Genomic DNA, 15,469 nt, shown 5'->3' with positions numbered 1-15,469 from the left:
TCTGTGTAGCTCTGACTTTCAGATAAATAAATAAATCTTTAAATCTTTTACACAATTTTTTTTTAATGAAGTCTAGCTTATGAACTAACTAGTTCATGGAGCCTGTCTTATATTGTATCGGGAAAGTGGTCCCTGAACCCAAGGTCATCTAGATTTTCACCTATGTGTTCTTTAGGAGTTTCATAGTTAGTCATCTTCCATTTAGGTATATGATCCATCTTGAGTTAACATTTGTATAGGAGATAAGGTCTGCCTAGATTCCTTTTTTGGTTTGTTTTGGCAAGTGAATGTCCATTTGTTACAGCACCAGTTTTTGAAAGGACTGTCTGTACTTCATTATCTTGCCTTTGTTCTTTGTCAAAAGTCAATTAACTGTACTTCTGTGGATCTGTTTCTGGACTCTGTTCCATTCACGCATTTGTTCTTTGGCTAGTACCACATGGTCTTGATGGCTGTAGCTTTATAGCAAGTCTTGAAGTGTCAGTCCTCCCATTTTGTTCTTCACTCCTCAAATGCCAGCCATAGCAGTCCTCCAACTTTGTTCTTCTTTAATATTGTGTGGGATACTCACTTTATTTTTTTTTTTTTACAGATTTATCTATTTATTTGAAAGAGTTACACAGAAAGAGGAGAGGCACAGAGAGAGAGAGAGAGAGAGAGAGGGAGGGAGGGAGGGAGGTCTTCTTCCAATGGTTCACTCCCCAGTTGGCCGCAACAGCCGGAGCTGTGCTGATCCGAAGCCAGGAGCTTCTTCCAGGTCTCCCACGTGGGTACAGGGGCCCAAGGACTTGGGCCATCTTACTGCTTTCCCAGGCCATAGCAGAGAGCTGGATCAGAAGTGGAGCAGCCGGGTCCCTAACCAGCGCCCATATGGGATGCCGGCTCTTTAGGCCAGGGCGTTAACCCACTGTTCCACAGCGCTGGCCCCTGGGATACTCGCTTTAAAATGAGTTTATTACATCCACGAGATAACTTTAGCTGGGCTTGGTGCTGCGGCATAGTTGTTTAAGCCACTATCTGCAAGGCTAGCATCCCATGTGAGCGCTGGTTTGATTCCCAGCTGCTCCACTTCCGATCCAGCTTTCTGCTGATGTGCCTGGAAAAGCAGCAGAAGATGGCCCAAGAGCTTGGGACCCTGGACCCATGTGGAAGGCATTGGAAGAATTTCCTGCCTCCTGGCATTGGCCTGGCTCAGCCCTGAACATTGTGGCCATCTAGGGAGTGAACCAGTGGATGGAAGAGCTCTGTCTCTGCTCCTTTCTCTGTAATTCTGCCTTTCAAATAAATAAATCTTTTTTTTTTTTTTAACTAACTTCAGCTGAGATTCGGTTTGGAACAATTTATAAATCAAGTCGAGAAAACCAGCATCTTAGCTTTAAGTCTTCCCATCGCTGTATCTCTTTATCTTATTTTGTTCTTCAGAGTTTTACAGTTTTCCTCATAGAGATATTATATTTTTTTTAGATGTATACCTACTTCATTTTGAGGGATGCTAATATAAGTGATATGTTTTTGATTTTAAATTTCATCCATTCACTGCTGGTATGAGGAAAGCGACTAACTCTTTATATTAACCTTGTCTCCTGCAACCTTAATGTAAGTGCTTATTAGTTCAAGCAGAATTTTTTTCTTGTTTTAAGCAGAGAGAGCTCCTATCTGCTAATTCATTCCCCAAATGCCTGAAGGCTGGGGCCGACTGAAGTCAGGAGCTAGGAATTTAACCCAGGTCTCCCATGTGGGTGGCAGAAGCCCAGTTTATCACTTGAGCCACCACTGCCTCCTGGCATTTGGCATTCATGTTAACAAGAAGCTGGAGTCAGAACTTGGAGGTAGTGTTGAACCCAGGCAGTCTTGATATGGAATGCAAGTGTCTTAACCAGCTAGGCCAAACAACTGTCCTGTCCTTTTTTTTTTTTAATTTTTTAATTTTTAAATATTTATTTATTTGAGATGTAGAGTTACAGACAGTGAGAGAGACAGAGAGAAAGGTCTTGTTTTCTGCTGGTTCACTCCCCAAATGGCAGCAGCAGCTGGAGCTGTGCTGATCTGAAGCCAGGAGCTTCTTCCAGGTCTCTCTTGTGCATGCAGGGGCCCAAGCACTTGGGCCATCTTCTACTGCTTTCCCAGGCCATAGCAGAGATCTGGACTGGAAGAGGAGCAGCTGGGACTAGAACTGGCACCCATATGGGATGCTGGCACCACAGGCGGGATTAACCTGTGCCTCAGCGCCAGCAATCCTCTTATTTTCTTAATGCGTTAAGTAAGCTAGGACAGTTGAAAGGAGTGGTGAGGGGACATTTGTGCCTTCCTCTGAATTAGATACAGTTTTGGGTAGACACTTAAAAAAAAGATTTGTTTATTTATTTGAAAGACAGAATTACAGAAGCAGAGGCAGAGAGACAGAGGGCTTCCACCTGCTGGTTCACTCCCCAAATTGCCACAATGGGCAGAGCTGGGCTGATCCAAAGCCAAGAGCCTGAAGCTTCTTTTGGGTGTTCCTCATGGGTGCAGGGGCCCAAGGACTTGGGGCATCTTCTGCTTTTCCAGGCCACAGCAGAGAGCTTGATTGGAAGTGGAGCAGCCAGGACTCAAAACTAATGCTCAGATTTGATGCCAGTACTGCAGGTTACCCACTATGCCACGGTGCTGGCCCGGGTTTAATTATTTATTTACTTATTTGTATAGCAGAAAGAGAGGGAGGGAGTGATCTTGTATCTGTTGGTTCAGTCCCCAAAAGCTCAGAACAGCTTGGACTAGGAAACTGAGCCCGGTAGCCAGGGGCTCAGTTTCCCTATCTGTCTAGTTTGCCTAGATATATTACCTATCTACAGGGATGGCAGGAACTCAGATACTTGGGCCATCTTTTGCTGCCTCCCCAGGCACATTAGCAGGAAGGTGGATCCGAAGCAGAAGTGGGAGTGGAGAGCAGGCATTTCAGCGTGGGATGTGGGTGTCCCACATGACAGCTTAACTTACTGTGCCGTAACACCCACCCCTGTAGATAGGTAATTGGTCAAACTGAAGAAGCTGTGCCCAGGTCAGATGCTAAATTTTTACAAAGAATACTTTATCTTTGTTTAGATTCCATAAATTTACCAAAGAAAAAGTAAATTCACATACAACTTCAGTTGTTCAAACATGCGTAGTTTAACCATGACAAAATCCCATTTTTTAATTTAAATTAAAAAAAAAAAGTAAAATTTAAAATTACACGAGCTACATTAGAAGGCCGCAGCAGTTAACCTGTGTCTAGTGACCATTGTATGGGACAGTAGAGCTCTAGGCGATGTGCTTGGACTGTGTCGGTAGTTCCCGGTAGTGTTTTGATTGTCCAGAGAAGATTCTTCTAACCTTCTGCCTCAAGGGAAAAGGCTAGGCTGCTGGGGCTCTTTGAGAGACTGGGGTGGGGTTGTAAAGGGGCAGTGCTGGGTGTCCCAGTATATATAAAGGGTACATGGGTTTACTTACTCTGTTTTTTGATGTAGGATCTCTGCTCACAGTGGTGCCTGGCATTCCTCAATCTAGAGACCCTGTGTTCTTCCATTTTGTGAGACGAGCCTTCTAGATTTCTGGTAGAGAAAGAGAGGGTAGTTTCTCAGTGGCATAGCGGGGCCATGTTCTTTAGTCTTGTGAACTCTTCCCTGCCATCATTGCTTTCTTCCTAAAAATCACTTTTCTGTAAATGTATTGGGGTTTTAATAAGGGAGAAGATAAACCACTTTGGTTCAGTCTGCCATTTTCTGCCTGGAAGTTCCTATTTGTGAGCCAGATGCTGATGTTTTAAAAATTTCTTTTTTTATTCTTCCTTTGTTTTTTTTTTTTTTTTTTTTTCTTTTTTCTTTTTTACAGGCAGAATGGACAGTGAGAGAGAGAGACAGAGAGAAAGGTCTTCCTTTTGCTGTTGGTTCACCTCCAATGGCCGCCACAGCCGGCACGCTGCGGCAGGCGCACCGCGCTGATCCGATGGCAGGAGCGGTGCTTATCCTGGTCTCCCATGGGGTGCAGGGCCCAAGCACTTGGGCCATCCTCCACTGCACTCCCTGGCCACAGCAGAGAGCTGGCCTGGAAGAGGGGCAACCGGGACAGAATCCGGCGCCCTGACCAGGACTAGAACCTGGTGTGCCGGCGCCACAAGGTGGAGGATTAGCCTAGTGAGCCGCGGCGCCGGCCTTCCTTTAGTTTCTATAAGGGTTTAGTAGGGGATGCAGTAGAAGGGACAGGAAATGAGGTATTTACCATAGCCTAGCTAGCACAGTAAGGGTTTGGTTTGGAGGCAGAAAAGAACTAACAGCAAAGAGAATGATGGGAGTGAAGCGTTTAGAGGTAGGTAGGACGATAAGAGATTTTGTTTTAAAAAGTTTGTATGTTTGAGGCATAAGGCATAAAATGCTACTGTAGTAGATGTCTTCTTGGACTCTGCTATTTTTAGGTTGTTTTGTTTGTTTGTTTGTTTGTTTTAACTTACGATTTAGGAACTTCTCAGAGTCTGGGAAACCAGAAATGCCACGATTAAAAAAAAAAACGAACAAAGCTGTTTCTCTACAATAAGTATACACATAATATTAAGTCAATAAGCAATATACCCTCACTATACTATAACAATAGATTCTATTTCCATAATTAAGCTTGCAGCTTGAGTATACTCTCGGATTCTGAAACAGAATTGTCTCTACTGTAATTCACTTTGCTGGTTGTTGCTGCCCTCTGTTGGACTACTGAAGAAATGCAGCTTTTGTACTGCACCTATTTCTTACTATCTTTATAAAACTGAACTGAGTGCTAAAATATGGGCAGTTCTGAACATTGATTTAGTTATTTGAGAGCCAGAAAAACAGAATGAGAAACAGATCTCCCATCCACTGGTTCACTTCCCAAATGTCTCAAGGCCCCGGGTCAGAGGCCTGGAGCTGGAAACTCAATCCCTGTTTCCCACATGGGTGGCAGGAACCTGATTATTTGAGTCATCACTGCTGCCTCCAACAGTTTGTGTTAGCAGCAAACTGGAATGAAGAGATGGAGCCAGGTCTAACAGAGGAGACACGGGCGTCTTAACTAGCATTTTACCAGCAGGCACCTGCCCGCCCCTTGTAAGTGTTTTAAAGAATCAAAGGTGGCCGGCGCCGCGGCTCACTAGGCTAATCCTTCACCTTGCAGCGCCGGCACACCAGGTTCTAGTCCTGGTCGGGGCGCTGGATTCTGTCCCGGTTGCCCCTCTTCCAGGCCAGCTCTCTGCCGTGGCCAGGGAATGCAGTGGAGGATGGCCCAAGTGCTTGGGCCCTGCACCCCATGGGAGACCAGGATAAGTACCTGGCTCCTGCCATCGGATCAGCGCGGTGCGCCTGCCGCAGTGTGCCGGCCGCGGCGGCCATTGGAGGGTGAACCAATGGCAAAAGGAAGACCTTTCTCTCTGTCTCTCTCTCTCACTGTCCACTCTGCCTGTCAAAAAAAAAAAAAAAAAGAATCAAAGGTGCCTCTAAAGATGCCTCTGTAAAGCACAAGAGAATATTATATTCCTTTTTAAGAACAGATGCATTTGCTTTTCTAAAGTCAAGAGTTAGTAGGCATTATTAAGTAGGAACAAGGCAGGAGAACTGGGGGTTTGCAAATATTTTGGGATTTTGGAATCTGGATACCTGAGTTCCAGTTCCAACTCAGACCCTAATCATGTGACTTCAGTGGTTTATGTTCCTGTCTGGGTTTCAGTTTCTTCACTGAGACAATGAAGAGATGGAGTAGACTCAAGGCTTCTCCAGGGATTGGTGTTTTGGGGAAGCAGCCCCAGGTTATCATATTTGTTTATAGAAGATATAATGACTAAATTCCAGGCTCTGCTCTCAAGGAACTTAGTCTGGAAAGGGTAGAGGAGTCAGACAATCAAAAGACAATAATAATCCACTATTAGTGCTGGGAGACAGCCAAGTGCTTGTTACTGTGGAAACACTGAGAGAGGTACCCATGCAATTAGAGGAGACATGGTGCTGTTTGGCCTGTTGGAGTTAGCCTTGAAGGCACCGTCTAGACTGAGGAGGCAGCAGCCTGGGGAGGTGTGGGGTGGTGAGGGCATTAGGTTGTGGGTATGCAGCTGGTTCAGTATGATCAAAAGATAGTGTTTGAGGTGGAGTGATGCATGAGACTAGGGAATAAAACCCAGAGGGGTCATATATGCTAGGAGATTTGGATCTAACCTAAGGGCAGTGGGGAGCTATTGAAGAGTTTTAATGGAGAAATAGCATGGACTGCTTGGCTTTTTAGAGATTACTCTTGGATGTAGCATGGAAAATGGATGTGATTTGGGGCAGACAGAACTGAAGGCAGGGAAATCAGTTCAGAGTCTGTTGTAGAAAATCCAGCTGGAGACGGTGATGGCATGAATCTGAGCAGTGATACTGGAAATGGATGGGGGAGAGGTGTATAAGCAGAAAGAAAGAGTTGCCGGTTTGCTTTAACTTAAGCTGCAGCTGTGAATGTGTGTGTGTGTGTGTGTGTGTATTACTTCATATTATTACCAGAGTTGTTTGCAAACATTGGTTTGGTTCTTTGTGAACATTTTGAGCTTAGGGAACAGGTTTTGGAAGTAATTCTCTAGGAGCAAGTAAGTTTAATCTTGGATATGGCAACCTGAACTGTATATGCTCATTTCGTTTGTGGTTTGTTCCACTTCTGTTTTCCAAGTGACTTAGAGTGGTGACAAAAGGAACTGTGTTGTTGGTCTCCGTAGGTGGTACTTTCTCTGCCTCTTCATCCTTCTGCCTTTGCTCCCTGTAAGCAGCACATGCAGATAACCATAAATTCATGGATGCCTGGCAGGGTCCTTAGGGTGTCAGGTGAGTGATTAGCACTCAGCTGGTGGAAGCTTGACCTCCTCTGGACCATAGAGGGTGATATTAATTCCCACTGTGCATTGAATTTAACTGTATTGTGATGTGGGGAACATGGGTGTCATGATACGGATTTTTCCTATCCATAAAAAGATTAGAATAATAATTTTGTGGCAGGGCCAGAAGTAGTTTTTAATTAGTTGAGGAAGATTCACCAAGGGACATTTATTGAACTCTTCCAGAACATTAACATGAAAGAAATATGGTTTACAATTAGGTCAAAGAAAGATTGCTGCTTTCTTAAATCTGCAGATATTTTTACCCTAAAATAGAACATGTACACAGAAGAGAACAGGAAACATACAGAATGATTATAAACTTCATGTAGTCAAAATCCATTAATTAATGTATCCCGCAAATCACTTTGTCTCTTTCCCCGTCAGAATTCTTTTTTTTAAGGTAATGCCAGTTTGTCCCATTGTTAGTGATGTCAATTTTTTTAAAGTTTTATTTTGGGACCGACGCCATGGCGTAGTGGGCTAAAAACCTCCACCTGTGGTGCTGACATCCCATATGGGTTCGGGTTCATGTCCCAGCTGCTCCTCTTCCCATCCAGTTCTCTGCTAATGGCCTGGGAAAGCAATGGAAGATGTCCCAAGTGCATGGAGCCCTGCACCCACGTGGGAGACCCAGAAGAAGCTCCTGGCTTCGGATCAGCTCATCTCTGGCCATTAATGGCCATCTGGGGAGTGAACCAGGGAATGAAAGACCTTTCTGTCTCTCCCTCTGTCTCTAACTCTACGTTTCAGATAAATAAATAAATCTTTTTAAAAATTTTATTCATTCTTATTTGAAAGGCAGTGTTAGAGGGAGAGAAAGAGAAGAAGATCTTCTATCTACTGGTTCACTCCCCAGATGGCCTAAGAGCAAGGGCTATTTTTGGACTGGGTATGGCCAAAGCCAGCAGCCAGGAACTCCGTCTGGGTCTCCCATGTGGATGGCAGGGGCTCAAGTACTTGTGCCACCCTCTACTGATTTCGCAAGTACATTGTGGGAGCTGAATCAGAAGTAGAGCAGTTGGGCCTCGAACCAGCACCCATATGGGATGCCAGTGACTCAGGTGGTGGCAGCTTCGACTGCTGTGCCACAATGCAGGCCCCCACCTTCTACTCTTGATAGTTGTCCAGATTGTTGTGTTTAGGTGTTCTAGTGTTACTCTGCACACTCTTGTTACATGGGTGCTGCCACATATGTGCAAATATCAGCAGGATAGAAACATAGCAGTAGGTTTGTTGACTTGCAATGTGTGTGCATACTAGATAGTGCCTTCCTGGTTTCCAGAGAGCCTGTGGCTGTGTTTATACCACCACCAGCTGTGGTGAGAGTGCCTGCTGCCTTACAAGTAGACAGACCTGCAGATTCTTGCCCATTTGAGGTGTGAAGTGGTATCTCATCGTGGATTGCATTTACATCTCCTTGTTTGTTTACTATGGAGTTCACATTCATGAGTTTGGCAGTCATCAGTTGTATAGTCAGTTCAGTTCTCAATCTTTGAAGAGTCATGGTAATGTCCGTAAGACTCTTCCAGCCCCTTACCTGAGAGAGTGTGCTAAGAATACTTTGGTAGAAATTCAGCATGCAAAAAGTTGGAAAGATCCTTTCAGTTTGTTTTCTCTGCCTTTTTCACCAACCCATCTGGTGTTTGGAAGGTTTCTTGGCATTTCACTGATCTCTCTTCTCTTTTTCTTATTCCTTTTTTCTATTTCCTAGACTCTGAAGCGGCTCATGGCAGATGAGGTAAGGAAATTTTGTTTGGCATGTGCATGTTCTGTCTCATTTCCTAACTTGGACGTTCTGTGATTATAATGGTTAATGGGGTCTAAGAATACGAAGTTTTTCCTAACTCTTGGCTCTGCATTTGGCTGACTGCATGCATTTCCTTGGCATGTTCATTAGCTTCCAAAGTTAGGCACGCTCTTTAAACTCTAAGCAGACTCACAGTTTGGAAGCCACTTGTGACACTGGAAGCTCACAGTGCTTGCAGGTATTACTCTTATTTTCAAACGGATTGAGCCAGTAAGCGGGAGCATCTGTACCTGAGGCAGTGGTTCATTGGTGGAGGGATGGCATGTGTATCTCTGAGGTACCTGATATTCTTTGCTGACTAGCTGTCATGCAAAGAGCATAACACAAGTGCTGTGAAGTGAATGGAAGAGAATGGTTCCTGGTTTTGAGGTATGTAGTTGTTTATCCTGTTTGACTTATAGCTATTAAAATCTGTGCTCATAGTTACCTCTTGAAGAGAGGGATCCTCTGGGCGCCAGGGCACATTTATTTTTGGATAGCATGGAGGAAACAAAGGGCATTTTATTGATAGCTCTGAACGGGACACGATTTTAGTTCTGTGCTACTAGAAGGTAAGGAATGACAGGGGAGATCAGAAACCTAGTTCTTTCCTTTTAGGGAGATTTGGAATCTTTGTGCTTCAGTCCATTTATCATTGAATGTGGATGAGAACACAGACTTGGTATAGTACATTAGATATGAGGAAGGCTGATTTGTTCTTTTCATGGCAGGAAAGTCCTGAGCTCATAAACCGGAGGAACCATGCATATGTATGAAGTTAAAGGGTAGTTTGTTGTGTAAATGAAAATGGATCTCTAATATTTTTTTTTTCCTCAGCTGGAGAGATTTACTAGCATGAGAATAAAGAAAGAAAAGGAAAAGCCCAATTCTGCTCATAGAAATTCTTCTGCATCATATGGAGATGATCCCACAGCACAGCCCTTACCCGATTATTCAGATGAGCAAATTTTAGTTCTCTTCGAACAGATGTTGGTAAGTTTCCCACTTCCAAATTTTGTTTGTTCTTAAAAATGCATTTATGAGCATGGTGGGCTCTTTTTTAATACACATTTCCTCTTCAGTAGCCCTTTATTATAAAGAATTCCAAGCTTAATATAGAACTTTTTAATATTAATCCTGTTACCCAAGGGACTAAATGTACAAGAACCAGTCTGTAAGGTTAGAATCTGTGAGTAGACTTGGAAATATCAGATCACTTACCATCTTTTAATTGTCCTTCTGCTCAGCGATGTCTTAGCCTCAAAGACATAGGTGATTCCACCTGTGGTACTATAGACCCCACCTTTTGGTTAAGCCAGAGTAGATGAAGTATTGTAGCATTCACAATGAACTCCACACGAAGAAGAAACTAGAGATGGTAAGGCATTGTTTGCCCACAGTACCCAATTAGTGGTGAGTCTGGAAAGAGAGTGCTGATGCTACTATAATCACTAGAAGACCTTTGAAGTGGAGTTTGAAGTATGGGTGAATGTTACTATCTTCTGTGAGGCACACTCAGTGTCCACTAGTTGAAAGTCTTAGAAAGTTGAGTATCTGCTTTATAAGGTTTCATAAAACCTTTGTGTTGCAGGGACTCAGACTCAAATAGAGACTGGTAGCAGGCCTGACTTAATTAAAAGGCTTAAAATCCTTAACTCAGGGCCTGTTACATAGTAATCACCCAACTATGCTACTGCTGTTATTTTTCACTGACTCTTTCAGTCTGTGTATTTGTTTACATTTATTTATTTTCATTTTGTTCGAAAGGCTGAAAGACCTTCCATCTGCTGGTTTACTCCCCAAATGGCCACAATAGCCAGAGCTGGGCATACTGAAACCAAGAGCCTGGAACTCACTTCAGTGGCGGGGATCCAACTACTTGAGCCATCATTGGCCTCCTAGGCATTAGCAGGAAGCTGGGTCCGAAGTGAAGGAACCGGGACTCGAATCATGCCCATCTGTATGGGAAGTGGGTGTCCAAACTGCGACTTAACTGCTATGCCAAACACTTAGCCCTCGATCTGTCTCTTAATATTCAAAGAGTGTTAAGGGTATAGTTTATCAAGACAATCTCTTAGCACTGGATTGCAAATTTAGATGGCTTTTGGGCCATACAGGTCACATACATAAATTAAACAGGGTGGACAGACTATGCTACAAAGGAAAAGAGAAAGTGGTAAATGAAAAAGGGACTTCTGACATTTTTGTTAATAAGATAGGTCACAGCTCAGTTCTGGAAGGTGATAGTATTCTACTGGGAATGTTAGCCCATTCCAAAGTGATATAGAGCCACAGATTTTTCTGTTTTTCAAAAGCAGCCAGAAATCTATAATTTAATTTTTGAAAATAATTCTTGAGTAATATCACATATTGTAGGATTTGTATTTCCCAAGATAGGTCATTTTTTAAAAAAAATTGTTCAAATCAAAATTCCAAGTTAGGTCCATTATACTGATATCCTCAGTTTCATTTTAAAAAAAAAAAGATTATTTGAAAGGCAGAGTTACAGAGAGCAGGAGATCCTCCATCCACTGGCCCAGCCCTGACCTCCTCAACTGGCTGCCAAGGCCAGGGCTGGGCCAGGCCAAACCTAGGAGCCTGAAATTCTATCCTGGTCTCCCATGTGGGTGGCAGGAGACCAAGAACTTGACCATTATCTACTGCTTTCTCGGGTATCTTGGCAGGGAGCTGCATCAGAAATTAAACCTCTGGAGTTTGAATTGCCATTTAACCTGCTGTGCCACAATGCTAGCTGTTATTCATTTTCATTAAGTCCATAGATTTCCTTTTCTCTTTTTTAATTCTCACTATTGATGTAGAAAATTTGACCCATTGGATTTCCCACAATCTGAAATTTGATACTTTTATCCTTTGGTGCTGTTTTACCAGAGATCTGTATTTTTTTTTTTTTTATGAAAGATCATTTATTTATTTGTTTGAAAGGCAGAGTTATAGGGTGGCGGGAGAAGGTTGAGAGAAAGATCTTCCATCTGCTGGTTCACTCCTCATATAACCTCATATAACCACGCTGAAACCAGGGAAATTTATTTATTTGAAAGGCAGAGTTAGAGGGAGGAGGGAAAGACAGATCTGGTTTACCTCCTAAATGGCTGTAATGACCAGGGCTGGGACAGCTGAAGCCAGGAGCTTCCTCTGAGTGCAGGGGTCCAAGCACTTGGACCATCTTCTGCTTTCTGAGGCACATTAGCAGAGAACTGGATTGGAAGTGGTGTGGCCTAGACTCAAACTGCTGCCCATGTGGGATGCTGGCGTTGTAGGTGGCAGCTTTATCCACTACGCCACAATTCTGGCCCTGTAAAATGTATTTTTCTTTGGGCCTGATTCAACCTGATGGCCACTACTTTGCAACTTCTATGTCTCATTTTTTTGAAAAAAGAAAAAAAAACACAGGAATTAAGTCAGAGAAACTTCAAATTAATATTGCTACTTGCTACTTGCAGAAGGAATTCATTTTTTTTTGCCCTTGCACACTTTCCCCATTTCAAACAACATTTTTAACTTGTTAAATTTATGCTAAGTTACTGGGCTGAGACATAAGACTGTACATGTGATCGCCTCAAGTAGAGCAGTTTCCTAAGAAGTATGCTGAACTTAATCCAATTTGTATCTTTGCATGAGGCTGTGCTTTATCAGAGTTTCCAGTTCTTTCTTTATGGGAAAGGAGTTTTTAAAAGAAACTGAGTTAACCACTTTCTAATGAGTATTTAGGCCACAAAGTTGGTGCAAATTTTGCTGGTGTTTGAAGGATACCAGTTGTCCAGTACTTCAATCTGAAGTCCATCTTGAATGCAAAAAAAAATTATGTATGCTTTTATGTCAATAATACAAAATAAAATTTTCATCTGTACTGAGTCCATTTTTCTCATGAAAAAAGTTAGAGGCCGGTGCCATGGCGCACTAGGGTAATCCTCCGCCTGCGATGCTGGTTTTAGTCCCGGTTGCTCCTCTTCCAGTCCAGCCCTCTTCTGTGGCCCGGGAGGGCAGTGGAGGATGGCCCAGGTCCTTGGGCCCTACACCCACATGGAAGACCAGAAAGAGGCACCTGGCTCCTGGCTTTGGATTGGCATAGCTCCAGCCGTTGTGGCCATTTGGGGAGTGAACCAACGGAAGGAAGACCTTTCTGTCTCCCTCACTGTAACTCCACCTGTCGAATAAATAAATAAAAAGCTTAAAAAAAAAGTTAATGTGGCCGGTGCAGCGGCTCACTAGGCTAATCATCCGCCTTGCGGCGCCAGCACACTGGGTTCTAGTCCCGGTCGGGGTGCTGGATTCTGTCCCGGTTGCCCATCTTCCAGTCCAGCTCTCTGCTGTGGCCAGGGAGTGCAGTGGAGGATGGCCCAGGTGCTTGGGCCCTGTACCCCATGGGAGACCAGGAGAAGCACCTGGCTCCTGCCATCGGATCAGCGCAGTGCGCCGGCTGCAGCACGCCGGCCGCGGCGGCCATTGGAGGGTGAACCAATGGCAAAGGAAGACCTTTCTCTCTGATTCTCTCTCTCACTGTCCACTCTGCATGTCAAAAAAAATTAAATAAATAAATAAATAAAAATTAAAAGAAGTTAATGTATATGCATTAAAATTTCTGGAGACAGGTAGGCATTAAAATTATGATGCTGGCATCCTGTATCAGAATGCTGGTTTGAGTCCTAGCCACTTGGCTTCCAATTCAGCTCCCTACTAATGCTGCCGCAGAGAATGGCTCTGGTAGGTCGCTTTCACCCTTTTGAGAGACTTAGGTGAATTTCCTGGCTCCTGACTTTGGCCTAGCCCAGCCTTGGCTTTCGGCAGCCATGTGGAAAGAGAACCAGCAGATGGGAAATCTCTGCTTCTCTGTCACTCTACCTTTCAAATAAACAAACATAATTTTTTTTTTTTTTTTTTTTTTTGACAGGCAGAGTGGACAGTGAGAGAGAGAGACAGAGAGAAAGGTCTTCCTTTACCGTTGGTTCACCCTCCAATGGCCGCTGCAGCTGGTGCGCTGCGGCCAGCGCACCGCGCTGATCCGATGGCAGGAGCCAGGTGCTTCTCCTGGTCTCCCATGCGGGTGCAGGGCCCAAGCACTTGGGCCATCCTCCACTGCACTCCTGGGTCACAGCAGAGAGCTGGCCTGGAAGAGGGGCAACTGGGACAGAATCTGGCACCCCAGCCGGGACTAGAGCCCCGTGTGCTGGTGCCGCAGGCGGAGGATTAGCCTAGTGAGCCGCGGCGCCGGCTGCAAACATAAATCTTAGGGGGCAGGCCGGCGCCGCGGCTCACTAGGCTAATCCTCCGCCTAGCGGCGCCAGCACACCGGGTTCTAGTCCCGTTTGGGGCGCCGGATTCTATCCCGGTAGCCCCTCTTCCAGGCCAGCTCTCTGCTGTGGCCAGGGAGTGCAGTGGAGGATGGCCCAGGTGCTTGGGCCCTGCACCCCAAGGGAGACCAGGAAAAGCACCTGGCTCCTGGCTCCTGCCATCGGATCAGCGCGGTGCGCCGGCCGCAGCGCGCCGGCCGCGGCGGCCATTGGAGGGTGAACCAATGGCAAAGGAAGACCTTTCTCTCTGTCTCTCTCTCTCACTGTCCACTCTACCTGTCAAAAAAAAAAAAAAAAAAAAAAAAAAAAAAAAAAATCTTAGCGGGGGGGAAAGTGCTGGAAATGCCCACATTTCATATCAGAGTACCTGAAATTTGACTCTTGGCTCTATTCCTGATTCTGGCTCCCTGCTAGTGCACTCCCTGAGATACTGCAGATGATGGCTCAAGTGGTTGGGTCCTGGCCACCCGACTGGGAGACCTGGCTTGAGTTCCTAACACCTGGTATTGGCTTGTTACAACCCTAGCTATTGTAGACATTCGGGGAGTGAACAAGTGGTTGGGAGATCTCTATCTGTGTACCATTTCTCCGTTTCTCTGTCTTTCTGCTTTTCAAATAATTAAGTTTAAACTAAATTTTTTATTAAAGATTTATTTTATTTATTTGAAAGAGCTACAGAGAGAAGTAGAAACAGAGAGAGAGGTCTTCCATATGCTAGTTTACTCCCCAGTTGGCCTCAACAGCCGGAATGGAGCCGATCCAAAGCCAGAAGCCAGGAGCCTCCTCCTAGTCTCCTACATGGGTGCAGGGGCCCAAGGACTTGGGCCATACTCTGCTGCTTTCCCAGGTACATTAGCGGGGAATTGGATCATAAGTGGAGCAGCCAGGATTCTAACTGGTGCCCATATGGGATGCCAGGCTGTGTCTTTAACCTGCTAACCCTAAACTAAAATTTTAACTACATTTATCCCTAAAGGGTTTTCATAAACTATGATCAAAAAAATTTATTCAATAATCATTTAACATGCTCAATTCTACACTAAGTAAACTACTGAACAGTAAAAACTTGTAAAGAGTTCAAGTATGTTTTCTTTTTGTCTTCATTTACCAGCTGGATATGAACCTAAATGAGGAGAAACAGCAACCTTTGAGGGAGAAAGACATTATCATCAAGAGAGAAATGTTGTCTCAGTACTTCCACACCTCACAGGCTGTAAGTCATGGGTATAAGGACCGTGCCCTTCTCTTGGACCTGTTTTATTTTGCAAATGCTATTTATTTTATGTCTTCCTTAGTATACCTCATTCCATTATATAATAAGCCTACTCATTTTCAGTCTTTTATTTGACTTATTCATCCTTACGTACTTTTTTCCTGATTAAATCTTCATGAAATATGTATGGGAAATGGGATAGGAAATCTGAGTCGCTCCTAAATTAGTGTTACGTATGGGTGATGGGTTTCTGTCCCGATACCATAGTGACTAATGTTTTAGTC

At 44.3% G+C, this 15,469-nt stretch overlaps 1 protein-coding gene across 1 annotated transcript in view; it reads left to right on the top strand.

Annotated features, from left to right (window-relative positions):
* The window catches only part of LOC100354169 (protein diaphanous homolog 1), a gene marked incomplete in the record, with an annotated part of 119,726 nt that overhangs the window by 32,955 nt on the left and 71,302 nt on the right, over positions 1–15,469 (top strand). Inside the window, 3 exon segments of the mRNA XM_070076227.1 lie at positions 8,589–8,615; positions 9,501–9,656; positions 15,084–15,185. Of these exon segments, the coding sequence (XP_069932328.1) occupies positions 8,589–8,615; positions 9,501–9,656; positions 15,084–15,185 (285 nt within the window).

Source organism: Oryctolagus cuniculus, chromosome 6 (assembly GCF_964237555.1).
Source record: "Oryctolagus cuniculus chromosome 6, mOryCun1.1, whole genome shotgun sequence".
Classification (NCBI taxonomy): Eukaryota; Metazoa; Chordata; class Mammalia; order Lagomorpha; family Leporidae; genus Oryctolagus; species Oryctolagus cuniculus.
Note: the sequence above shows the minus strand (reverse complement) of the source record. Positions and strands in the feature narration are given on the sequence as shown.